The following is a 25,780-nucleotide window of genomic DNA, read 5'->3' as shown; positions in this document are numbered from 1 at the left end:
CAGTACTGTCAGATTTGACACTGGGTTCTTCATTCCCAGATGAAATCTTCCGCCAGTAGCTTCTGACCATATATGAAAAGTGGCTTGTCAGGCGTACCGCTGACCAGAAGCTTACTTCGGACCTCTATAAAATGCTCTTAGCCTGGAACACACACATGTACAACGCTAGTCGTGCGAGGTGGGAAAGGGACCTGGGCAAAACACTCACCCACAAGGAATGGGAAGGGGTAAATTACAGAGCTCGCCACTCGGCCTACCACATGGGACTGACGGAAACCCTCACTAAAATCGTCACTTATTGGTACTATACCCCCGAAAGACTTTGCTCTATAGACCCATCTCAGGACGTTAGCTGCTGGCTGGGGTGCGGGGAGGTTGGTCTTTGGTACATTTGCTCTGGGACAGCATGCATATCCGGGAATATTGGACTCAAATCCTGGACGAAGTAGACACACACTTAGACACACAAATACCACGCTTCCCGGCTTATGTTCCTCTAGGCCTCCTGAATCCTGTGACCTTCCCACTCAAATCCCACCGGGGTCGGCTCATGGCAATAGCGTTGAGTTTGGCAGTGCAAAACGTTCTGACACATTGGCGCACCTCTCAGACCCCCACCTTCAGAGGCTGACTGCATCGACTATGGTAAGTCCCGGGGATAGAGAAGCTGACTATGGCGGGAAAGGCCTCCTCATTTGCAGAATTATGGCAACCCTTTTTGTCCCTTCTCTCCTCCGAGTTTAGGGAAGCCACCTGCCCAAGGTATCTCTGACTTTTACGGCTTTCTGACCCCAGGGAGGCAGGGGGTGAGGCATGAGTTTCAAAACTTGATCCTAACACTGTACACTTTTCTTTCTTTAGTGGACGAGGGACGGGGTGGGGGAAGGGGAGGGAGGGCGGGATAAGTTATCCACACGACATGTGTTTTGTTCTGTTTTTTTCCACATGTTTCTAGCTGCATAGGCCTGCCGCTTATGCTTATAGTACATCTTACGAGGGCTGTCTCTTAGCCTAACATTGTGGAATGTATTGTTTGTTGGAAAACCCAATAAAAGATTTAAACCATAAAAATTGATAACTGGTGCAAACAGTTTCAACAAGATAATGGGAAAAAAAGAAAATAAATAAGCATCAGCAAAGCCTATTATAGCATGAGCCCTGGCATAAAAAGAAAGGGTAATATAAGAGCTTTTATATAATGAGATTCCTGTCATAATTTGTTGCTGCACTCCGTGGCACCAAAAGGACCAGTGGAGTTTTTTTTACAGGACAAGTAGATTTATGATACAACCTGTCCTATCGATAAGTAGAACAAGTTGCTTACCTTCCGTAATGCTTTTTCTGGTGGATACAGTAACATTCAGAAACTTTTGTAGCTCTCCACGCCGACGAGGACGACGTCACAGAGGCACGGCTCCGCTCGCGGCCCCGCTGACGTCACCGGATCCATAATAGAGCCTCGTCGGCGTGATGACGTCAGTTCCGCCCCTTTTTTCTGTGCCCCCGAGGCACACGGACAGACCGACATAAATAGGTACAGTATACACAGTATTCAAACTAACACACTTAGTGTGAAATCAATGTAACAACAATCAAACATTACCACTGAAAGACACAATCATAAAGTAAACACTTGCTGGTATAGAAGAGTGGACATCGGGGAGGCGGGTGGGCTAGTGAGGAATCCAAAGGCAGATACTGTATCCACCAGAAAAAGTGTTACCGAAGGTAAGTAACTTGTTCTTCTGATGGATACATCTGCCAGTGGATTCCTCACCTTGTGAATAGAATCCCACAGCAGTCCCCCACTCCCGGAGGAGGGTGTCCACTCCTCTATACCATGAAATCCTGAAGGACAGAACGCGCAAAATGGCCACCCCTCCTCACTTCGGAATCTAAGCAGTAATGCTTCGCTAAAGTGTGGAGGAAGGCCCAAGTTGCCGCTCTACAAATATCCCCTACAGGAACACCTCTAGACAAAGCAGACGTAGAAGACTTTGCCCTAGTAGAGTGAGCTCTTATACCCTCTGGAGGATCCTTACCAGCCAAGGAGTAACAGATCTTGATGCACAAGATAATCCATCTGGAAAGTGTGTGCTTATGCACCGCTCTTCCTTTCCTGCAGCCAGCAAAACTCACAAAGAGCTGGTCGTCCACACAATAGTCTTTAGTCCTATTGAGGTAAAAGCTCACCGCCCTCTTAGGGTCCAGACGGTGAAGCTGCTCCTCCTCCTTGGAAGGGTGAGGGGGGGGATAGAAGGTAGGAAGGGTAATGGACTGCCCCAGATGGAAGGGAGTTAGCACCTTAGGCAGAAAAGCAGCCCTGGTCCTGAGAATCATTCTTTCAGCATGAATGGTCAAGAATAGGGGTTTCGAACTCAGCGCTTGAAGCTCACTTACCCTCCTTGCCGAGGTAATTGCAACAAGAAAAACAGTCTTGAAAGACAGTAGTCTCAAAGGACACTTGTGCAAAGGTTCAAAGGGAGAACCCATCAAGTAGGTGAAGACAAGATTTAAGTCCCATTGAGGCACAATAAAAGGAGTGGGCGGAAATTTGTTGGTAAGGCCCTTAATGAAACTTAACACAATAGGGGACTTAAACAAAGATGGCTGATATGGCAAGCAAAGGAATGCCGACAAAGCAGATAAATAGCCCTTCACAGTAGCCACAGCAAAACCCTGCTGGGCCAGAGATAGAGCAAACTGAAAAATGTCAGATAAACGAGCCCTCAAAGGGTCAATAGACTTCTCCCCACACCAATGGACAAATTTGGACCACCTATAGGAATAGATAGACTTGGTGGAGAGACCTCTGGCGGACAAAATAACGTCCACCACGCCAGAAGGAAGAGAAAAAGAATTCAGGTTGCCCCGTTCAATCTCCAGGCATGAAGGTGTAAGCTCTGGAGGTGGGGGTGTAGAACCTGCCCCTGCGAGAAGAGATCTGCCCTGAGAGGGAGATGGAGCGGAGGGCACGAGGAGAGGTAGAGAAGATCTGAGTACCACACCCTTCTTGGCCAATCCGGGGCGATCAACATGACTTGGGCCCGACCTTGGCAAATCTTCCTCAGAATCCGAGGAATCAAGGGTATGGGAGGAAACGTGTAAAGGAGTTGTGAGCCCCAACTAAACTGAAACGCGTCTCCCAAAGCTCCCTGCTTCGGAAACTGGAGACTGCAGAATGACGGGAAGTGAGCGTTCTCTTGAGTGGCAAACAGGTCCACCCGAGGAATTCCCCACGTCCGAAAGACGAGACGAACCACCTCCGGATGAAGCCTCCCCTCGTGGTCGGCTGAGAACTGCCTACTGAGAATGTCCGCACGTACGTTCAGAACTCCGGCCAGATGATTTACCATCAGACAAATCTGATGGTTCAGGACCAGAGATGCAGAGCCTCTCTGCAGAGACAATGCGACCCCACTCCTCCCTGCTTGTTGACATACCACATCGCGGTAGTGTTGTCCGTTACGACTTGAATCGACTGACCGCGAAGGGAAGGGAGGAATGCCTTGAGCGCCAAACGTATCGCCCGCAATTCTAGAAGGTTGATGTGAAGCAACCTTTCTTCTGGAGACCAAAGACCCTTGATCTACAGCTCCCCCAGATGAGCACCCCACCCTAAGGTGGATGCATCCGTTATCACTGTGGCAACCAATGGAGGCAGATGGAAGAGCTTTTTCTGAGACAGATTGCCTTCCATGCTCCACCAAGACAGATCCGCTGCAGCTTCTCTGGAGATCTTCACAGACTCCCCGAGAACTCCCCTGTGCTGATACCACTGCCTGCGGAGGCACCACTGGAGCGCTCTCATGTGACAGCGTGCATAGTTGACCAACAGAATGCAGGCAGCAAACAGACCAAGCAGGCGTAGGACCTTCAGGACTAGAATGACCGCTCCATTGTAAAACAAGGGAATCATTTCCTGAATGTTGAGAATCCTTTGAGGTTGAGGGAATGCTTGGCAGACAGTAGTGTTTAGTACCGCCCCTATAAATAGGTTGTGCTGAGACAGCACCAGGTGAGACTTGGGCACGTTTATCGAAAAACCCAATTTGTACAACAGCTGTGTTGTCACTTGCAGATGATGATAAACCTTCTCTGGCGACTCTGCTTTGATCAGCAAGTCGTCCAGATAGGGGAAAACTGGAATCTCTGATCTTCTGAGATGGGCTGCCACCACTGCCATCACCTTGGTGAAGACTCGTGATGCAATAGTAAGTCCAAACGGGAGGACCGCAAACTGATAATGTTGCGACCCCACCGTGAAACGGAGATACTTCCTCTGCGACTTCAGGATCGGGATATGAAAATACGCGTCCTGCAAGTCGATCGACACCATCCAGTCCCCCTTGCTGCAGCGCTTGAAGAACCTGCGCTAGGGTGAGCATCTTGAACTTTTCTTGCTTCAGAAAAAGATTCAAGATCCTGAGATCCAGGATTGGACGTAACCTGCCATTCTTCTTGGGTATCAGGAAATACCGAGAGTAGCACCCCTTTCCTGCTCTGGAACCACCTCTATTGCACCTCTTTTCAATAAAGTTAGGACTTCCTCCTGCAGGAGAAGAAGAAGTCCTCCGAGCAAAACCCTTGGCAAGGAGGGTAATTTGGAGGGAATTCCCGAAAGGGAAGGGCATACCCATTCTCCACAAGATTGAGAACCCAAAGGTCTGTAGTGACCGATTCCCAATCTTGCAGAAAATGAGTGAGCCGACCCCAGACAGGACCAGCATGATCCAGAATGGTGGATCTAGGTCTGCTTTCCTGTGGTAAGAGGGGGTGAGGTAGAGGAGGAAAAGGAAGGCTGGCGACCTTGTGGGCGACCTCTGTTCCTGCCTCCTATAGAATTTATAGGTAGGGTGTTCTGCTGCAGCTGTAGCTGCTGAGGCTGTCTGTATGTCCGAAAGGACGACCTTCCAAAGTCCCTGAACTTCCTATAAGAAGAACCCCTAGGCTGTGTCTGCAGACCCAGAGACTTGGCTGTAGCCTTGCTTTCTTTAAATCTATCCAAAGCAGCATCTGCCTTTTTTCCAAAAAGTCCAGAACCATCAAAGGGGAGGTCCAAATGAGTTACATGGACATCTTGAGAAAATCCCGAAGACTTAAGCCAGGCACTCCTAGATGCAACCGAAGACCCCATTATCCTGGCTACAGAGTCCGCTGTATCAAGGCCACTCTGGATCACCTGTCTTGCAGCCGCCTGCGTGTCAGACAATACCTTATCTAAGTTCTTTCTGTTCTCCTCCGAGACTTTGGAGCCAGCTGCTTAGCAGAATCCATTAAGGCATGAATGTACCTGCCCAAAAGGCAAGTAGCATTGGTGGACTTAAGTGCCATAGAAGCAGATGAAAACACCTTTTTAGCAGCCTGATCCAGTCTCTTAGACTCTCTGTCACCCGGAGTCTGTGGAAATGCTCTAGCTGACTTCTTTGAGCAGGCGGCTAGAATAACTAAGCTCTCAGGTGCAGGATGTGAGGTTAAAAACTCTGGATCTCCTGGAGCCGTCCAGCATCTTCTGGCAACTGACCTTGAGACTGCCGGAGCCGAAAAGGGTTTTTGCCAAACCTCCATAATTGGCTCAGTGATAGCATCATTGAATGGAAGTAAAGGTTCAATTACTGCAGAAGGAGAATGAAGTACCTCTGTCAGAATGTTGGACTTAAATTCTGTTATAGGAAGTTGTAGATCCAAAAGATCAGCAGCCTTTCGTATTACAGAGTGAAAGGGAACCACATATTTAGAGGGAACCTCTGAAGGAGGAGAGAGCTGCCATTCTGGTGATAACTCCAAACCACTTGCCACTTTTAAATCCTCAAAAAAGCCCTCAGACTCCTGAAGTTCACCTTCCTCCATCTCATCCTCCCTATATTGCTGCTCCTCCAGCAATCTTTGAGCCTCCCGTCTGGACCTTATCTTCAGGGCCGGCACCAACTGAGTCGTACACGGAGCCAATGGATTCGGAACTGGCGTCGAACCAGGATCCTGAGGCAAATTCGAAGTCGACCGAGGTCGAGCTGACGGCACCGGAGAAGGTGGAATCGACGTTGGCGCCGGCGTCTAGGTCCTCGCTGCCGGAAAATGACAGGACGGAGCTGCAGGAAGAAAAGGCATAAAGGGAGCTGGTGCTGCATATGCTTGAGGAACTCCCAAGTTAAATGCCATGGGACCCGAAGGTGCATCAGAGGGGTACATTGCCCTCGTAAAGACACCATACATGGCATTTAGATAATGCGATGGGTCTTGCCCTGGACCAGGAAAAGGAGGGTACTCGCCTGGAATACGCTCAGGCATAGGCATCACCGGACTCTGGCCTGCTAGCGCCGACGGTGGAGCCATTGGAGTCGGAGACTCTTCAGGTACTGGTACCTCTTCTACCGGAGCTGGAGAATGCTCCGGAGATAGAGAAGGAATCGGTGACGGTGACTGCGCCGGTGAAGCCACAGAAGACGTCTCTTTCTCTGGAGAAGGAAAAGGAGATACAAAAACCTCACGATGTTGATGGGCTTTCGAAGCCGACGATTGAGCTTCTTCCTTTTCCGAACGGCGTCGAGAGCCGTGCCTCTTCTTCTTTTTATGCTTCTTGGACTTTGAAGAATGACCAGACGTCGACTTCGAGTCCGACTTCGATCTGGACCTCGATCTCCTCGGGCCTCTTTTTTCCTTATGCATCTTTGCCATAAACAGCTTGGCTTCCCTTTCTTTTAGAGCCTTCGGGTTCATCTTCCTGCAGGAAACACAATCCTCGACGTCATGATCCGATGATAAACACCATACGCAATCGTCGTGTGGATCTGAATGGACATGTGTTCACCGCACTCCCTGTAGGGCTTGAAACCTGATTTCCTTGAAGACATCCTCGAAAAGAGAACAGGACACACAAAGTAGCATACTACGAGGGTCCCAAAAAACCATTAGCAACGACGGCGTGGAAAAAAGGGAACTGACGTCATCATGCAGACGAGGCTCTATTATGGATCCGGTGACGTCAGCGGGGTTGCGAGCGTAGACGTGCCTCTGTGACGTCGTCCATGTCCTCGTCGGTGTGGAGAGCTACAAAAGTTTCCGAATGTTGCTGGCGCAGGGGATATTCACAAGGTGAGGAATCCACTGGCAGATGTATCCATCAGAAAATATTTTTATTAAATTCCACACCCCTGATGTAGCTCGGTTTCTTCACTAATGGGTGGTGTGAGGTTGTTGCAGAGTTGGACAGAGCCACCTGCTGGCACACAGGAGCAATTGCAATTGAAAATCTTGGTTCAGGGGAGCACATTGGATTATTTTAAAAGTGTGAAATCTGTAGTTAGAAGTATCACTTAGAAATTCACCACCTGTGAAAAGTGATGATACCAAAAGGAGCTGGAGACGAGTTTTAGAATGACGAAACTGACATTCGTCTTGTCAGAAGGAGGCATGTCCTTTAACAACTGGAGCACAGAGTTCCCTAAATCCTCAAACAGAGTGAAGCTGACAAAGTGTGTGGTAAACTTAACTTTCATTTTTCCCTAAAATATATAAGGAGCTTCCAAGGTAGAAGAAGATTGAAAGTGATGCCTAGTGGATGATGACTTTTAGTCAGATCTTATCTGGTAGAGACAATATCTAGCTGTAGATTCCTTACCTTAGAATTTCCCAGTCTGCTCGAGCAATACCCCTTCCACGCACTGTCAGGTGGCTCCATTCAGCGCTGGTTATGATATATATATCACCCAGGAACGCAGATATTAGAACTTTTCCACACAAGTAGAGCAGAGCCATCAAGTGACTGACATAAGTGTGTGCCAAAATTAGGGCCCTGAGAAAGGGAGTAACCATAGCCCTAACAAATGAGTCTGCAGAGCGTGGAGACATGGGTGGGTCTGCAAGGAATCTGCAACTAGATATTGTCTTTACCAGATAATGCGTTACCGAAGGTAAGTAACTTGTTCAACTGATACAGACTTCTAGCTGCAGATTCTTTACCTCAGAATAGTTACTCAAGCCATACCCTCCTGGCGGTGGGCTGTGGACAAATTCCTCACACTATAAAGTTCTTCAGGACCGTAGGGGCAAAATCCCCGTCCCTTCGGACCTGACCGTCCAGGCAGTAGTGTTTGGCAAACATGCGCAAAGATGCCCATGTTGCTGCTTGACAGATGTCCAGGACTAGAACACCCCGTGCCACGGCCGCAGTCACAGCCTTTCCCCTGGTGGAATGGGCTCTTAATCAGTCAGGGGGGCTGCTTCTTTGCCAAAGAGTAGCAGACCTTTATGCAGCGAATAACCCAGCAAGAAATGGTCCTTATCTGCACTGCCAGACCTTTTTTTTTTTAGCTCCCACGTACCCCACAAAATGTTGGTCGTCCACCTGGAACTCTTTTGTGCAGTCAAGGTAGAACGACAAAGCTCTTATTGGGTCCAGACTATGGAAACGCCCCTCTTCTTTAGAGGGATGCAGAAGAGCAAAAAAGGTGGGCAGCATGATAGATTGACCCAGATGAAATGGGGTCACCACCTTTGGAAGAAACGAGGCAGGGTGCAAAGCACCACTTTATCTGCAAAAGTCATCATGTAGGGGGGGTTTACATGATAGCATCTGCAACTCACTCATCCTTCACCCAGATGATATCGCCATCAGAAAGCTGTCTTAATGGTGAGCAGGATGGAGGGGACAGTTGTGCAAAGTCTCGAAAGGAGTACACATAAGAAATATGAGGACTAAATTAAGGTCCACTGTGGTATGACAAAGGGCGTGGGTGGAAATAAGTAACCCAGTCCTTTCAAGAACCTATTTCCAATTGGAGACTTCAAGAAAGAGGTTTGGTCTGGCAGCTGCAAAAAGCGGATAGAGCAGAAAGATATCCCTCAAGAGTACATAAAGTAGAGCCCTGCTGGGCAAGGGTAAGAATGAAAAGAATGGTAAGAAGAAAAGCAGAAAAAGGGTCAATAGACTTTTCTGTACAATACGATACAACCTTTTACCCACAGCAGGCATATACTGTCTTAGTGGAGGGCTGCCTGACCGCCAAAATAACGTAGCATACTTCAGGAGGAAGGTCAAAAGCCACCAACTGCCTCTGCTCAATCTCCACAGCCTGATCAAAGGATCGATGCTCGTTTTCAGCTCTGGATACCAGACAATCCGTGCCCAGTTTGGAGCCACAAGAATGACTTGGGCATGGTCATTCTTGATCTTCTTCAGAACTCTGGGCGGAAGTGGTATGCACAGAATGGTGAACACGCCTGAGCTCCACTCTTGACAAAAAGTGCTGCGAGTGATAGCCGCCATGGAAACTACAGCACACAATACTGCTAACATTGCATGTTCTCTTGTGAAGCGAAAAGATTCAACCAAGATTCTCCCCTCTGCTGAAAGAGACTTTGCGCCACCTCCGACTGGAGATGCCATTCGTGATCCACTTGGCATCGACGGCTGAGTTTGTCTGCCCTGGCGCTCAGAGAACCTGCCAGGTGTTGAACCACTAGGCTTACGCCCTGCTGTTCCAGTCATGTCCAGAGATGCAGGGCATCTTGACAAGGGTCGTCGACCGCACCCCGCCTAGTCTGTTGCAGTACTACATGGCAGTGGTGTTGTATGTGAACACCCGCACTAACTTCCCTTTGACAAAAGGAATACATGCTTACAATGCCAACTGAATCAGTTGAAGCGCCAGAAAACTGATTTGGAGCCCTGACAGATGGAGACCAGTGTCCTCTGATCCCCACCTCTCCCAGATGGTCACCCCATCCCAGGAGTAACGCATCTGTCACTACTGTGTGATCTGGTTGAGGAAGGGAGATGGGTCTACCTTTGACACAACCGCGGTTCGTCAAGTGCCACTGCAGATCTCTCGCACTTGCCTCAGAGATCTGGACCATGTTGGTGAAATTTCCTTGATGCTGCACCTCCTGGAACTTCAGGTCCCACTGCAGAGCCTGCATACGCCACCTGGCATGCTTTATCTAAAGGATGCAGAAGGCCATGAGGCCCAACAGCCTCAGAGTCAATCTCACAGAAATCCAGGATAGAGGCTGAAACATCTGAATCATAACCTGAATATCCTGGACTTGCTGCTCAGGAGGATAGGCCTGAACCTGCACTGTGGCACGAACTACTCCGATAAAAGGGACCATCTGAAAAGGAGTCGGTGTTACTTTGGCATGTTTATAGAGAACCCCGGCGAATGCAGGAGGTTCACTGTAGTCTGAAGGTGGAAGACGACAGCCTGGGATGAGGATGCCTTCAACAGCCAGTTGTCAAGGTAGAAGAAGGCTAGAGTCCCCCCCACCCCGCCAACCTGCGCAGATGAGCTGCAACCACCACCATCAACTTGGTGAACACCTGAGGGGCACTAGTAAGGCCGAAGGGAAGCACAATAAACTGAAAGTGCTCGTGGCTTACCCTGAACTGCAGGTAATGCAGGATGAGGATGTGAAAATATACATCCTGCAGGTCCATCGCTACTATTCCGTCTTCTTGGTCTAGAGCAGACAAGACCTGAGTTAAGGTGAGCATCTTCAACTTTTCCTTCTTGAAGAAGAGACTGACAATCCAAAGATCTAAAATGGGCTGTAATCCTTTGCTCTTCTTCGGAATCAGAAAGTAGGAGGCATAACAGACACTGCCTACTTCCGGAACTGGGACCCTCTCAATAGCCCCCTTGGCAACGAGAGCTGTAACTTCCTCTTGGAGCAATTTTAAATGATCATCTGTCAGCCGTTCTGGAATTGGCAGAATAGGAGCAGGAAAAGAAAGGAAAGGCAGAGAAAGACCCACTTGTCCGATGTAATGGACCTCCAGTGTAGGAGATGATGGGATTCACCCTCCCACTGCTTGGAGGTTTCAGCTGGTGAGGGCAGGGTGGCTGATGAATTCTGGCTTCCATTCCTAGGACGGAATGAGCCACAGGCATGCACAACTTGGGAAGTATTCGCAGGACGGTGGCTGGGATAGGGCTGGTGAGGCTGAAACCCCTTCCGTGGCCACGAAAGGGGCGATAGCTCAACCGGAAACTAGGTCATGTAGGAAGCCTGAAGGATCTGGCCGTAGCACGAGAATCCTTGAACAGTTCTGGGGCAGAGTCTGCATCCCACCAAACAGACTGGAACGACTAAAGAGCATGTCCATTAAATTAGCTTAGACATAGCCTAAGAAGCAAGACGTTCTAAGCCCCGCGTGGTGTCGCCAGGCCACCGTTGATGAAACCTCAATGTCCAGTCAATCAGTCGTGTCAAGTCCACACCTGATGGTGAAATTTGCTGCATCCCTCCCATCCTTAACTGTCTGGGAGAGCACAGCCTGGGCTTCCTCCGGGACTTGTGGCAGCACTTGTGCAACCATCTCCCAAAGGGAATGGGAGAAACGGCCCAATAAGCATGCAGTATTCACCGACCGCAATGCAAGGCTGGAGGAAGAAAACATCATATTCCCAAATGATTCCAACCTTTTGGATTCCCGGTCTGAAGCGGCGGAAGGGAACGTGCCCTGGAAGGTAGAATTCTGCACCACCAAGCTTCCAGGGGTAGGGTGTTGGCAGAGGAACTTTGGGTCACCCAGTGCCAGACGATGGCAGAATGCAATTGTCCTATTCACAGGAGCCCCTGTGCTAGGCCTGGACCACGTGCCTAGTAGGACATCAGTTAGTGCCTCATTGAAGAGTAACAGGGGTTCAGAGGTGGAAGCCCCAGGTTGAAGCACTTTGGTAAGATTAGACCTGACCTACACAGAGGGCAACTCCAGTCCAAGTACCGTAGCCACAGGTGACGGAGAGAGCATGTCAGCATCTGGGGACATATCCAGCCGACTGGCCTCCCCAAGTTGCTCAAACCAGACCCTCTGATCTGCAGACTTATCCTGGTGTTCTAAACGGTTCATAGACCCTTTCCAGTCCTCTGATGTGCCTTAAACGTTATGAAAATTCTCATGCCACAACATAGAACCCCAGGGTTTTAATGGTGCCGGGATCAACACCGATCCGACTCCATGCCGTCGGGGATAAGGATTGGGCTAGAGCCACCAGTGAGCACCAGTAGCTCCATAGACACCGACTTCGGGTACAACGCCGGGGAAGGTCACATTGGCACGACCAGTGCCATCCCGGATCAGGAATTGGATCCCCGAGGCACAACTGGCACTGTAGCTGGAGCAGACTGCGCCGAATCTGATGACCCCCTCTTGACCCCATGGGGCCTGCTCCCGGAAAGGGGGGCAGGCGCAAAGTCAATCCTGATTCCGGAGAACCGTGCCTAGACCGTCTGTGCTCCTTACCTCTCTCATCGACGGATGACAGCCAAGGTGAAATAGAAGTCTGCTTGGACTTTTTGTGCCTCTTTTATTGAGTGTTCTGAGGACATTGAGTGGGAAGAAGAGGACCTGGGGTTACTGGAGCGGTCACGCAACCTCCTCTTCTTCAATCGGGACCCGGATCTCCGTGGAGTCTCGCTGGATGGTGTCGACTGCCAGGCCGCATAGAGCTCCATAGCTCGTGCCCGCAAGACCTTCAGAGCAATGGCTTGACAGTCGAACCCAGACTCTGAATCGTGGTCGCGCTCGAGACACCAAAGGCAGACTAGGTGGAGATTGGTAACCAACATGGCGTGGTGACAAGCCCCACATGGTTTAAAACCGGTCTTCTTTGAAGACATCCCTTGACACTTAATTTAAAATAATCCTTAAGTCGAAAAACAGAAGGGTAGCTCTTCCCAGATCGGGGTTTAACTGGTGCGGAAAGAAAAGAACTGATGTCCGCGCGCCTGGGTGGCACCTATATAGATGACCGAGATGTCATATCCGATGTTGCCGACGTCATGCAGAGCCAAAAGGTGCCATCTAACAGTGCGTGCAAGGGGGTACAACTTGATCAAAAGTTCCGGATCAAGCTTGACGCCTGGGAACTTCTATGTTAAGGAATCTGCAGCTAGAAGTCTCTATTAGATAATGCACACTTAATGGCAATCCTGGCAGGGATTAAACCTTGGGGCTATAGACATCTTCAAAACAAAAATCTCAAAACTCTCAAATAAGGAGAAAAAGAATCGAATTAAGAAGGAGCTTGAGTTGCTGAACCTATTGTTTATGTGGCCAAACACAGAACTGACACCACAGGCATGCGCCAGGTGTGCTGCCTTCATAGCTCAGCTGCCGGATTTGCTCTGGCATCAACATTTATTTTCACGAGGATATTTTGACAAAAGAGGAATCTGTAGGAAGATGTATCCTTTAGAAGCATTTTACTAATTAACAAAGTAGTGAACCATCATCCTGAAATGTCCATCTTCCTTCGTCAGGTAACAATCACATTAAAGATAAATGAGTATCATTTGAAATTTACAACATCAAATATATTATGACATTTGCAGTTTGCATACCCATTGTTTCTTCTTGGTCTGGGAAATCATCTGTTTATTTTGAGCTGTATGTTTCTTAATTTCTTCTACAAACTCTTCTTTACACTTTTCCTTCACCTGCTTGCACTTTCTGTCTGTCTCTGCTTGTACATTGGTCACAGCTTTCGTCACAGCCTGTCTTTTTTCCTCCTCCATTTCAACTCGCAGCTGAAAGGCCAATAAAAAATAATTTTTGTTGTTGTTGTTAAATAAGACCTCAAAAGATTTGGTGAGAAAAGACGCAGGTGAGAAATGTGGCAGCATGTTGCTTCGTGAAACGCAAAATAGTGGAATAGCAATAACTCTAATTGGCTAGAAAATGTTTGATTAATCTTCATGTTTCTACAACGGTTGCCAAACAAGAAAAATGTTGTACTACATTCATTGCAGGTTGTATATCATCACATGCTGACATTAGCTGGGATCAGTAACAAAACATTTGCTAAAGAATATATGCATCACAATGATTATTGCATTATCAATATTCATTCTCATCACTTCCAAATTCTGACTCAATGATATACAAAAATAGCACGTTTATAAATGCCTTTTAAAAAAGAATAATGCGAAGTGGATGCAGTCAAGTAACACATTTGTAATAACACCAAGTCAGGCTATTAAGCTTTCAACTTTGAAAACACAATTGCTTGCAGAACTTGTTACTATTGGAGGTCTGCATGTAAACATTTATACATTTTATGTTGCATACGTCTCTTTCATAATTGTAGTAACCCCCACTTCAAAGTGGGAGTTAATATATATATATTTTAAACAGCTTACTTGTAATCTAAGTTCGCGATCATGGGATTATTAAAATAAACCATAAAAACGGATGGGCCTCACTTCGAAAGATTATCCAATAGCACTTGAACCAGGAATATGGAATTCCTGTATCCCAATGTAAGGAACATATTGTTTGGGGTGTAAGGATAACACTTTTTCATGCTTATTTGGTCAACTGGATAAGTAGGCCCAACACCCTGCAGCACAAACCATTTGGGCTACCATTTTACATAACTAATAACTTGGAGAGCATTGTTTGCTGCTAAGGCAAGATTTTTATCCACACCTATAAATCCGCCAGGTCTGTATATATGATTCCTTAACACAAAGGCCTTTACCATTCACAGTGAAGCACAATTAGAGATGGCTTGCTTTAAAGATAAAACATGGACAAAAAATGTAATTTGAAAAAAGTGCTGCTGATCTATTATGCAACTGTAAATACCATTTCTGCGATGTATCCTTTTATACAGTATATTTGATGCATAAACGAAAATAATAATGGAGAATCGGTGTAAAAACATTATGGGCAACAAAAATTTAAGATAATTGAGAAACTCACCACAAATGGACCAGGCTCATCTAGGACACCCAAGCCAGTATTCCAAGAGCTTGTGATTCACTGAAGATATCTCCATATATATCATGACCGCGCATACTCAAACCATACTCAATTATAACTGCTAAATTATCTAACAGTTTGGCTACTCAGATCTGCCATAGATACCATCCTGTATGAAACATTACTAACTCTATCCTTTCTAACGGGAAACGGCCACTACAACGCGGCCGTTTCCACGAAAACCTTAACCACGCATGCATTACAACGCATGTGTGGTAACAACGAGAGGCTTTACCACGCATACCTTTACTACAAAATACGTAGTGAAGGTATGTGTGGTAAATGGAAAAAATAAATTAAAAAAGCGTGGCATTAATAAAGGGGGTTGGAGGGGCTCCCCCCCCCCCCCCCCCATAAAAAAGAACTAACCAGAAGAAATCAGCGTCGTTAAAGAGGAAACGGAATTACACTTCCGCTTCCTCTTTACGACGTACGGCCGACATAACCAAGAAGATGGAGAGGAGACGAGGGAAAAAGGTAAGCGGAAATGTAACTAAAAAATAAAAATTAAGGGTTAAGGGCAGGGGTATTTATAAGGAGTGGAGGCTGGGGACGTGTAAGGGGAGAGGTGTAACCTTTAACAAGAATATGCCCTCACCATGTATAAATTAACAACGAAAAACGTTGTTAATCTATGCGTGGTAAAGGAATATTAGTGGTAAAAGTTATGCGTAGAAAACAAATTCCGTTGTAACGTATGCGTGGTAAAGGCATGCGTTGCAACGGAATTTGTTGTAACGACATATAACCCTTTCTAACAATCCCCTCCAAAACCACCAGTGCATCAATGGAAGAGGATCTGAATTGCAAGCTTCAAAAAGTTGGTTCTTACTCCTACAAGATCATGTACGTACCCAACCTATCAATGAAATGCATCAAAGAACTACAAATACAGACTTTTCAAAACTTCCTTGAGACATTAGTCACAAACATCACATTTTGCGCAAAAGAACAAGTTACTTACCTTCAGTAACGCTTTTTCTGGTAGATACAGTATCTGCCTTTGGATTCCTCACCTTGTGAATATCCCCTTGCGTCAGCAACATTCGGAAATTCTTTTTGTAGCTTCGCGCCGACGTCACAGAGGCACAGCATCGCGCGTGACTCCGCTGACGTCACCGACACCATAATAGGCCCACGCCGGCGTGATGACATCAGTTCCGCCCTTTTTTCCGTGCCTTCGAGGCACACGGACGGACCGACAACAGTAGATATATACACAGTATACAATAGTCAAGTTAACACACACAGTGTAAAGACAATGCAGTAATTCAAGAAGAATAACATATAAACATTTAAACATTGTCATTATCTAAGGTATAAAAGAGTGGACAACGGGGAGGCGGGTGGGCATGTGAGGAATCCACAGGCAGATACTGTATCTACCAGAAAAAGCGTTACCGAAGGAAAGTAACTTGTTCTTTTGATAGATACATCTGTCAGTGGATTCCTCACATTGCGAATAGAGTCCCACAGCATTCCCCACTCCCGGAGCAGGGTGTCCACTCTCCTATACCAGAAAATCCTGGAGAACAGAACGCGCAAAGTGGCCGTCCCTCCTCACTTCGGCATCCAAGCAGTAATTCTTCGCGAAAGTGTGGAGGGAGGCCCAAGTTGCCGCTCTACAAATGTCCTCCACAGGAACACAACTAGACAAAGCAGATGTTGAAGACTTTGCTCTAGTAGAATGAGCCCCTATACCCTCTGGAGGTTCCTTACCTGCCAGGGAGTAGCAGATCTTGATGCATAGTATGATCCATCTTTAAAGTGTGTGCTTGTGCACAGCTTTTCCTTTCTTGCAGCCAGCAAATCCAACAAACAGCTGGTCATCCACCCTGAACTCTCTTGTCCTGTCCAGATAGAAGCTCACCGCCCTCTTGGGGTCCAGACGGTGAAGTCGCTCCTCCTCCTTGGAAGGGTGAGGGGGAGGATAAAAGGTAGTGAGGGTAATGGACTGTCCTAGATGGAAGGGAGTTACCACCTTAGGCAGAAAAGCAGCCCTGGTCCTAAGAACCATTCGTTCAGCATGAATGGTCAAGAATGGGGGCTTCGAACTAAGAGCTTGAAGCTCACTTACCCTCCTTGCCGAGGTAATAGCAACCAGGAAGACCGTCTTACAAGACAAAAGTCTCAAGGGACACTTGTGCAAAGGTTCGAAAGGAGAACCCATCAGAAAAGTAAGCACCAGATTTAAGTCCCATTGAGGCACAATAAAGGGGGTAGGAGGAAATTTATTTGTAAGGCCTTTCAAAAATCTTAAAACCACAGGAGATTTAAACAAGGACGGCTGATCCGGCAAACTGAGAAATGCCGACAAGGCCGAAAGACAACCTTTAACTGTGGCAACTGCAAACCCTTGCTGCGCCAAAGAAAGAGCAAATTGCAGTATATCAGACAAACTAGCCTTCAAAGGGTCAACAGATTTCTCTCCACACCAAGTGACAAATTTAGACCATCTGTATGAATAAATAGATTTGGTGGAGTCACGCCTGGCCGAAAGAATGACATCCAACACATCATGTGGGAGAGAAAAGGAATTCAGGTTGCCCCGTTCAATCTCCAGGCATGAAGGTGTAAGGTCTGGAGGTGGGGGTGTAGAACCTGCCCCTCCATCTGAGAGAGGAGATCTGCCCTGAGAGGGAGACGGAGCGGAGGGCACGAGGAGAGGTGGAGAAGATCTGTGTACCACACCCTTCTTGGCCAATCCGGGGCGATCAATATGACTTGGGCCCGGTCTTGGCAAATCTTCCTCAGAACACGAGTAATCAAGGGTATGGGAGGAAACACGTAAAGGAGTTTTGAGTCCCAACTCAACTGAAACGCGTCCCCCAAAGCTCCCTGCATCGGATACTGGAGACTGTAGAATGACGGGCAGTGAGCATTCTCGTGAGTAGCAAACAGGTCCACCCGAGGAGTACCCCACATCTGAAAAACGTGACGAACTACCTCCGGATGGAGCCTCCACTCGTGGTCGGCTGAGAACTGCCGACAGACTGTCTGCACGAACGTTCAGAACTCCGGGCAGATGATTTGCCATCAGACAAATCTGATGGTCCTGAACTCAGGACCAGAGACGCAGAGCCTCTCTGCAGAGACACTGCGACCCTACTCCTCCCTGCTTGTTGACGTACCACATCGCGGTGGTGTTGTCCATCAGGACCTGAACCGACCGACCGCGAAGGGAAGGGAGGAAGGAAGGCCTTGAGTGCCAAACGTATCGCCCGCAATTCTAGAAGGTTGATGTGAAGCAACCTTTCTTCTGGAGACCAAAGATCCTTGATCTACAGTTCCCCCAGATAAGCACCCCACCCTAAGGTGGATGCATCCGTTATCACTGTGGCAACCGATGGAGGCAGATGGAAGAGCTTTTCCTGAGACAGATTGCCTTCCACGCTCCACCAAGACAGATCCGCTGCAGCTTCTCTGGAGATCTTCACAGACTCCCTGAGAACTCCCTTGTGCTGATACCACTGCCTGCGAAGTCCCCACTGGAGTGCCCTCATGTGTCAGCGTGCATGGTTGACCAACAGAATGCAGGAAGCCATCAGACCGAGCAGGCGAAGGACCTTCAGGACTGGAACGACCGCTCCATTGTAAAATAAAGGAATAATTTCCTGTATGTCGCGAATCCTTTGAGGTGGAGGGAATGCACGACACACATTTGTATCCAGTACCGCACCTATGAACAGGTTGTGCTGGGAGGGCACCAGGTGAGATTTGGGTACATTTATGGAAAACCCCAACCTGTGCAACAACTGAGTTGTCTCTTGCAGATGATGGAGCACTATCTCTGGAAACTCTGCCTTGATCAGCCAATCGTCCAGATACGGGAATACCGGTATCCCCGATCTTCTGAGATGTGCTGCCACCACAGCCATCACCTTGGTGAAGACTCGAGGCGCAGTAGTAAGACCAAACGGTAGGACCACAAACTGGTAATGTTGAGATCCTAACGTAAAACGGAGATACTTCCTGTGAGACTGCATGATAGGGATGTGAAAATATGCATCCTGCAAGTCTATTGACACCATCCAGTCTTCTTCCATCAGCGCCTGAAGAACCTGTGCAAGGGTGAGCATCTTGAACTTCTCCTGTTTTAGGTAAAGGTTCAAGATCCTGAGATCCAGGATTGGACGAAGTCCGCCATCCTTTTTGGGTATCAAGAAATGCCGGGAGTAGCATCCCTGACCCCTTTCCTGCTCTGGAACCAACTCTATTGCACCCTTTCTTAACAGGGTCTGGACTTCCTCCTGCAGGAGTAACAGGTGTTCCTCCATGCAAAAACCTTGGCAAGGAGAGTAATTTGGAGGGAATTCCCGAAAGGGAAGAGCATACCCATTTTCTACGAGATTGAGAACCCAAAGATCTGATGTAACCGATTCCCAATCCCGTAGAAAATAGGTAAGCCGACCCCCTACAAGACCAGCATGATCCGGAATGGCGGATCTAGGGCTGCTTTTCTGTGGCTGGGGGGTTGGAAGAGGTGGAGGAGGAGGAGGCTTGACGTTTCCGAGGACGAGCTCTCTGCTTACCCCTGTATGACCTATACAGCGGATTTTGCTGTTGCTGCTGTTGACCTTGATGGTAGGGACGAAAAGAAGAACGTTCAAAACCTCTATACCTTTTGGTAGATGAGCCTCTGGTCTGCAGTCCCAAAGATTTGGCAGTAGCCCTAATGTCCTTAAATCTTTCCAAAGCTGCATCAGCCTTTTTACCAAAAAGTCCAACACCGTCAAAGGGCAAATCGAATAACGCAGCCTGAACGTCTGCTGAAAAGTCCGATGACTTCAGCCAGGCAGCCCTTCTAGAGGCAACAGCAGTTCCAATGATACATGCAACTGAATCAGCAGTGTCTAGCCCACTCTGGATCACTTGTCGTGCAGCCGCCTGTGCATCAGTCAATACCTCCTCAAAATCCTTCCTGTTGTCATCAGGAATTTTAGGAGCCAACAGTTGCAAAGAATCCATCAGGGCATGTATGTATCTCCCCATAAGGCAAGTAGCATTTGTCAATTTTAAAGCCACACTTGCTGATGAAAAAGACTTCTTCGCAGTCTGTTCCTGTTTCTTGGATTCCTTATCCCCAGGCACTTGAGGGAAAGCACCCACAGTCTTTTTAGAACAGGCTGCCTGAATAACCAGACTTTCAGGCGAAGGATGCGAGGTTAAAAACTCAGGATCCCCGGGTGCAACTCTATACCTCCTCGCAACACTTTTAGCCACTGCAGGAGCTGTAAAAGGCTTGCTCCAAACCTCCAAAAAAGGCTCAGTTAATGTTTCATTAAAGGTAAGCAACGGTTCAATAACAGAACTTGGGGAATGGAGAACCTCAGTCAAGAGAGTGAATTTATATTCCACTGTAGGCAAAGTTAAAATTTAAAAGTTCTGCAGCCTTCCTCATGACCATGTGGTATGGCTTAACATCCTTTGAAGGGGCATCAGACAGATGGCAGCTCCCATTCAGGAGAAAGTTCCAGACCACTTGCTTCTCCTAGATCTTCAAAACATTCCTCCTGAAGCTCACCTTCTTCCATCTCAGCCTCAGCTTCTCTATATCTCTGCTCCTCTATGAGGTGCTGAGCATCCCTTCTGGATCTCTCTTTCAACAGCCGCGCTGTTGGATCCATGAACGACTCCAACGGAACCGGTATCGACGTCGGGATCGAATCAGTAGGCCCAGGGTGCTGTTCTCGAGGTCGACTCAGAGCCGGCGACGTCTGTATCGGCGTCGCCGAGTAATGCCAAGGCATCGTCGGAGCCGGCATAAATGGCATAAAAGGAGCTGGAGCATAGGAGTGGGGGAACTCCTAAATTATACGCCAGAGGACCCATAGGACCCGAAGGTGCACCAGAGGGGTACCATGCTCTGGAATAGACACCATACATAGCGTTTAAAAACGCAGTATGGTCTTGACCTAGAGCAGGGAAAGGTGGATAAGAACCCACAGACTGACCCTTCGGAGGTTCCGGATTCGCCTCCTCTTCCACAGGCAAAGGGACTTCTTCATCCTCTCGAGCTGGAGACGGCGCCTGAGACGGATTCACAATCGGAGCCGGCAAATGAGCCTGCGACTTCGAAGGCAAAGCCTCACCTTCTGGATCCAAGACCTCTGATGACGCAGACATTACATCCTTCCCATGCTTCCTCTTAGGCGACTTCGGCCTCGAGCCCGAATCCTTACCGGAGAGATGCCGAGATTCATGCCTTCGCAACTTATGCTTCTTTTTCGACTTTGAAGCATGATCGGAAGACGACTTCGAAGGCGACGCGGTACGGGATCTTGACCTCGACCTCGATTTCGACCTCGGCCTTCTCGAACGGGATCTCAAAGTCTTCTTTTCCTTACTTCCTCTTAACTTCGCCATCAAAAGTTTAGTCTTCCTCTCTCGAAGTGCCTTTGGATTCATCTTCTTACACGAAGAACAGCCATCCACATCATGGTCAGAACTCAGGCACCAGATACAGTCCTCGTGGTGGCTACAAAAGAGATTAGAGCCGGAATGAAAGGGGGAGGCAATGGCACTCTCAACCTTCTTGACTTATCCGCGGCTTTGATCAAAATAATCATAATCTCTTGATTAACTGACCCATGATTGCAACTTCACCTGCACCACCTGCGGTGCCGCACGGGGACTCCATCCCCCAGCTGTCTTTGCGGCTGGAGCCGCCGACGTTCTTGCTCACTCCAGGAGTCCCTTTAAAAACTGCTTAGGGCTCCCGCGGCCTGGGAGCCCATCATTGCAACTTCGCCTGCACCGCCGCCCGTGCCACACGGGGACTCTATCCCCCAGCTGCCTTTGCGAGCGGAGTTAACGAAGTTCCTTCTCGCGCCAGGAGGCGCTTTAAAAACTGATCAAGGCTCGCAAGGGGGTCGCGTGCGGGCTCGCAAGGGGTGCACACGCAAGCTCGCAAGGGGCGCGCACAGGCGTTTTCGGGCCAAGGGCAGGCCCGCCTGCCCCCGGAGGAGACTGGGTGACCCCTCTGAGTTTTCCCCCGGAATCGGAGGGACCAGGTGTCTAGACATTGCACGGACTGAGGTTAGTGCTTCAACCCCCCCTGTAGGACATATACTATGCCCTTATTCAATTGTGTAGTTCACCTCAAGTCTTGTTGAACATCTGGCCCCTGCTATCTAACAAGCGCAAGAGTTAATTACAGGAGGTGCTTCCACATACACTAACATACTAAAAATAAGTAGAATAATGGGGAAGCGAACCTGTACAGACAAAAAGCAAATGACACTCCCGCAAATCTCGTCCTCAGTACAACCTACCTCTAATGAAAGGATGCTCCAGAGGGCTATAGGAGTGGTAGCCACTGAAATTGAACTGACTGAAAGGCGGCTATAGTTAACTCGGAACTTAGATTTCCCCATGACAGATCTTGATGCCTCACGTACTTCAGTTACTTTGGTTAATGACTTTTCCAAGATGCAGACAAAGGAACAGGTGAACTACAGGTGAACTACCAAATGCTGATCTGTATCCAGGGGCTGCTCCATCACGGCCAGTGAAAAAGGGAAATTCAATGCAGCTGTTAGATCAGGGGCAAAATGGAAGAAGGGTGCAGAAGAAACAACGGACACCAGTGACACGGGGAGGGAGGAACAGCTAGTTGCCCAGGAATAGACAACGAGCACCCAGCATGGGTAACAAACCTGGTGGTGGACTTACAAGCACCAGTCAGGGCTATTGTGAAGAAGGATAAGTTACTTACCTGTAATCCTAGTTCTCTTCCAGGGGTATACTTATAAGCAGTGAATTATCCCCGCCGACGTGCGGGATCCCGGAGTGTGTATGTATATATATATGTGTACATGTCCTGTAATTTGTGTATATATATATATATATTATTCCACAATTCCAGTCTTCTTGTACCAGAAAAAACGGCCAGCACTCGGGTGAGATATTATTCTTTTTATTTTGTTCCCGAACCCCCTACACCCCCGACAGATACATATACAGATACATATACAGCCCGCCCTGGCGTTGCCCGGGGCAGAAGGGGGCTGGGGGCAGCATCGCAGCAGGAGAGGTGCAGCAGAGCAGCCGTAAGCTGCAGAGCGTAATTACAGTGTTTCCTTGCTCCTGTTTCGTTGGTCCTGTCCGCTTCTGCCCACGCTAGTGTCCGCTGTTTCCCTGGCGTCCCGACTTTAAGGAAAAGGCTTGCGAGCACTCATGGCCCCCGCTCGTCCCTCCGCTCGTCCCTCGGTGCGCACCCGCGGCTGCTTCACTTAGCTCAGCCGCCGCTGCTGAGTTTACCGCTCCACTGCTCCTCCGCTTCTCGACGCTCCTCACTGCTTGTCCGCCGCTCTTCCCCGCAGCTCCTCCCCGCGCTCATGTCCGCCGCTTTTTCTCTTGCTCCTGAACGCTGCTCCTCCCCGCGCTCCCGATGTCATCACGCACTTTGCAGCCGGCGCTACTTGCAAGGGACTACTTTTTTTTTATTCCTAAATTTTTTAAAGAACAGATATTTTTTATTTTTATGTAGCCTATGTCCTTCTGCTTGCCCTGAGGTTTTCAAAGATGTCTTGGGTGTTTGGATTGGTGGTGTACTTTTCGAGTTTACCTGGCTCAAAGGACACAGTTCTCTCTTTATAATAGTAGTATAGATATATATATATATATATTTTCACTGAAAAAACCATAGGTTTGACACCAGTTATAGTTAGCTGGAAATGTTACTGACATAAAACCATTGAAATTCCCACGTTATAGTTAGTTGGACTCACTATAACTTGCGCGCCTGCAATGCACTGCTAATGACGTCACATATTACATCACTCATGACATGGTCAATAACATCACTGATGACACCATTCAGGGAATGTGTGTCTTTCTGAAAAATAAATATGTTTTATATATGTATATGTAAAGGTCGATGGAAGAATAAATGTTAAATGAGTGTCTAAATGGATGTTTTTTTAAAAAACAAAATTGATTGGTTAACTGGCTTATTAAGTGTATCTTAGTGAATACATATATTAGCGAGTATTGTTTAAATATTTAAATGTTTGTATCAGTGTTTCACTTTGTGTATAAGTGGCTGCATGGGTTGGTGAGTAGCTACATGTGTGTGTATATGGGTTATTAGATGTTTTTTTAGTATCAGTATGAGTGTCTGTATGGTTTGGTGGGAATGTTACTTAGCACATAGATGCATCAATGACTGACTCACTGTTTGTATGTGTTTTGAAGACAGCATATGTGCAGGACTGTATGGGTGGATGAGTGTGTATGTGTGTGTGTTAGTGAGTGAATGACTGTCTCACTAGTGTCTTTATCAGTAACTACATATGTTTTAATCTAGTATATGTGAGTATTGATGTATATAAGTGAGTATATGTATGAGTGAGAGATTGAAAGAGTTCTTGTTTAAATAAGTATGTGTTTCTATAAGTGATTGTTTAAGAGAGTAAGTATGTGTAAGTTTCCTTAGAAGTAAGGTGGTAGTGTGTGTATAGCTGTATATGCAAATAAATGGATGTTCAATAGTTTATTTGCATGTGTGATTATGTGTGTGAGTAACTTTTGGATGACTGTCGGTGTGTAACAGGATGTATAGGTGTTTCACTACATATGATGAGTGAATATATGTATGAGTGACTATATAGAACTGTTGGTGAATGAGTGGATGTGTATATAGATGGTGGTATTACTGAATTGGTTGTTGTAACTGGTATGGGTATCTCTATTTTTTTGAAAATGTTAGTTTCTATATTTGAATATGTGTTTCAAGGGTTACATTACACTGAAAGGAGGTCTGTCACTCTGTCACAAGGATAGTGTCATCAGTGATGTCACTGACCATGTCATGAGTGATGTAATATGTGACGTCATCAGCAGTGCATTGCAGGCGCACAAGTTATAGTGAGTCTAACTAACTATAACGTGGAAATTTCAATGGTTTTAGGTCAGTAAAATTTCCAGCTAACTATAACTGGTGTGAAACCTATGGTTTTTTCAGTGAATTTAATAGGTTTTTTAAATGCTAATTCCTAACTATATAAGGCCTGAAACCTATGCTTTTTTCAGTGAATTTCAAAGTTTTTTTTAATGCTAATTCCTAACTATATAAGACCTGAAAGCCCACCAGGAATCTCCAGTATGCGCCAGGGGACTGCATTGCAGAAAGGTGTAATGAAGCCACGCCCCTTTTTACACCTCTCTACAACGCAGCCCCCGTGCATGTTTGAAGAGGGGGAACTAATTCCCCTTGCATACTGGGGGCCCCTGGGGCCAACTAGCCCACCTGGAACCTCCAGTATGCGCCAGGGGGCTGCATTGCAGAGGTGTAATGAGGCTATGCCCCTTGATACACCTCTCTGCAACGCAGCCCCCTGCCGCGTTTGCAGAGGGGGAACTAATTCCCCTTGCATACTGGGGGTCCCTGGGGGCCAACTGCCCACCAGGAGCCTCCAGTATGCGTCAGGGGGCTGCATTTCAGAGAGGTGTAATGAGGCCACACCCTTTTTTACACCTCTCTGCAACGCAGCCCCCGTGCATGTTTGAAGAGGGGGAACTAATTCCCCTTGCATACTAGGGGTCCCTGGGGGCCAACTAGCCCACCTGGAACCTCCAGTATGCGCCAGGGGGTTGCACTGCACAGAGGTGTAATGAGACTATGCCCCTTTTTACACCTCTCTGCAACGCAGGCCACTGGCGCGTTTGCAGAGGGGGGACTAATTTCCCTTGCATACTGGGGGTCCCTGGGTCATATCTGCCCAAACACCGATATTCCGAACGATTGAAAATGACTTTTCTTGAGAAACATTTGGATTTGGATTATCATGTCCTATACTTTGGAATTTTTGAAAGACTGACTTTGAGGATGCTATAAATTACTCAAGTGTGCCCGAATTGTGTGGGTAAAATTGATATCTAGTCACTTTGAATAAGAATGTACTTACGTCTCGTCTAACATTTGGAAGAAATATCTAGTTATATGACAACAGGATACCGACATAACTTGAAGGAAATAAGAACGCCCTGAAGAAGTTCTGTTGTACAGAA

At 47.5% G+C, this 25,780-nt stretch overlaps 1 protein-coding gene across 3 annotated transcripts in view; it reads right to left on the bottom strand.

Moving 5' to 3' along the window:
- The window catches only part of ZMYND11 (zinc finger MYND-type containing 11), a 685,469-nt gene that overhangs the window by 37,914 nt on the left and 621,775 nt on the right, over positions 1 to 25,780 (bottom strand). For all 3 annotated transcript variants that reach the window (XM_086941507.1, XM_086941508.1, XM_086941509.1), the window contains exon 16: positions 13,345 to 13,530. In XM_086941507.1, coding sequence (XP_086797633.1) covers positions 13,345 to 13,530 — 186 coding nt within the window. The remainder of the gene's footprint in view (positions 1 to 13,344; positions 13,531 to 25,780) is intronic.

This window comes from Lissotriton vulgaris, chromosome 10 (assembly GCF_964263255.1).
Source record: "Lissotriton vulgaris chromosome 10, aLisVul1.2, whole genome shotgun sequence".
Taxonomy (NCBI): domain Eukaryota; kingdom Metazoa; phylum Chordata; class Amphibia; order Caudata; family Salamandridae; genus Lissotriton; species Lissotriton vulgaris.
This window is presented reverse-complemented; position numbering and strand designations above follow the sequence as displayed.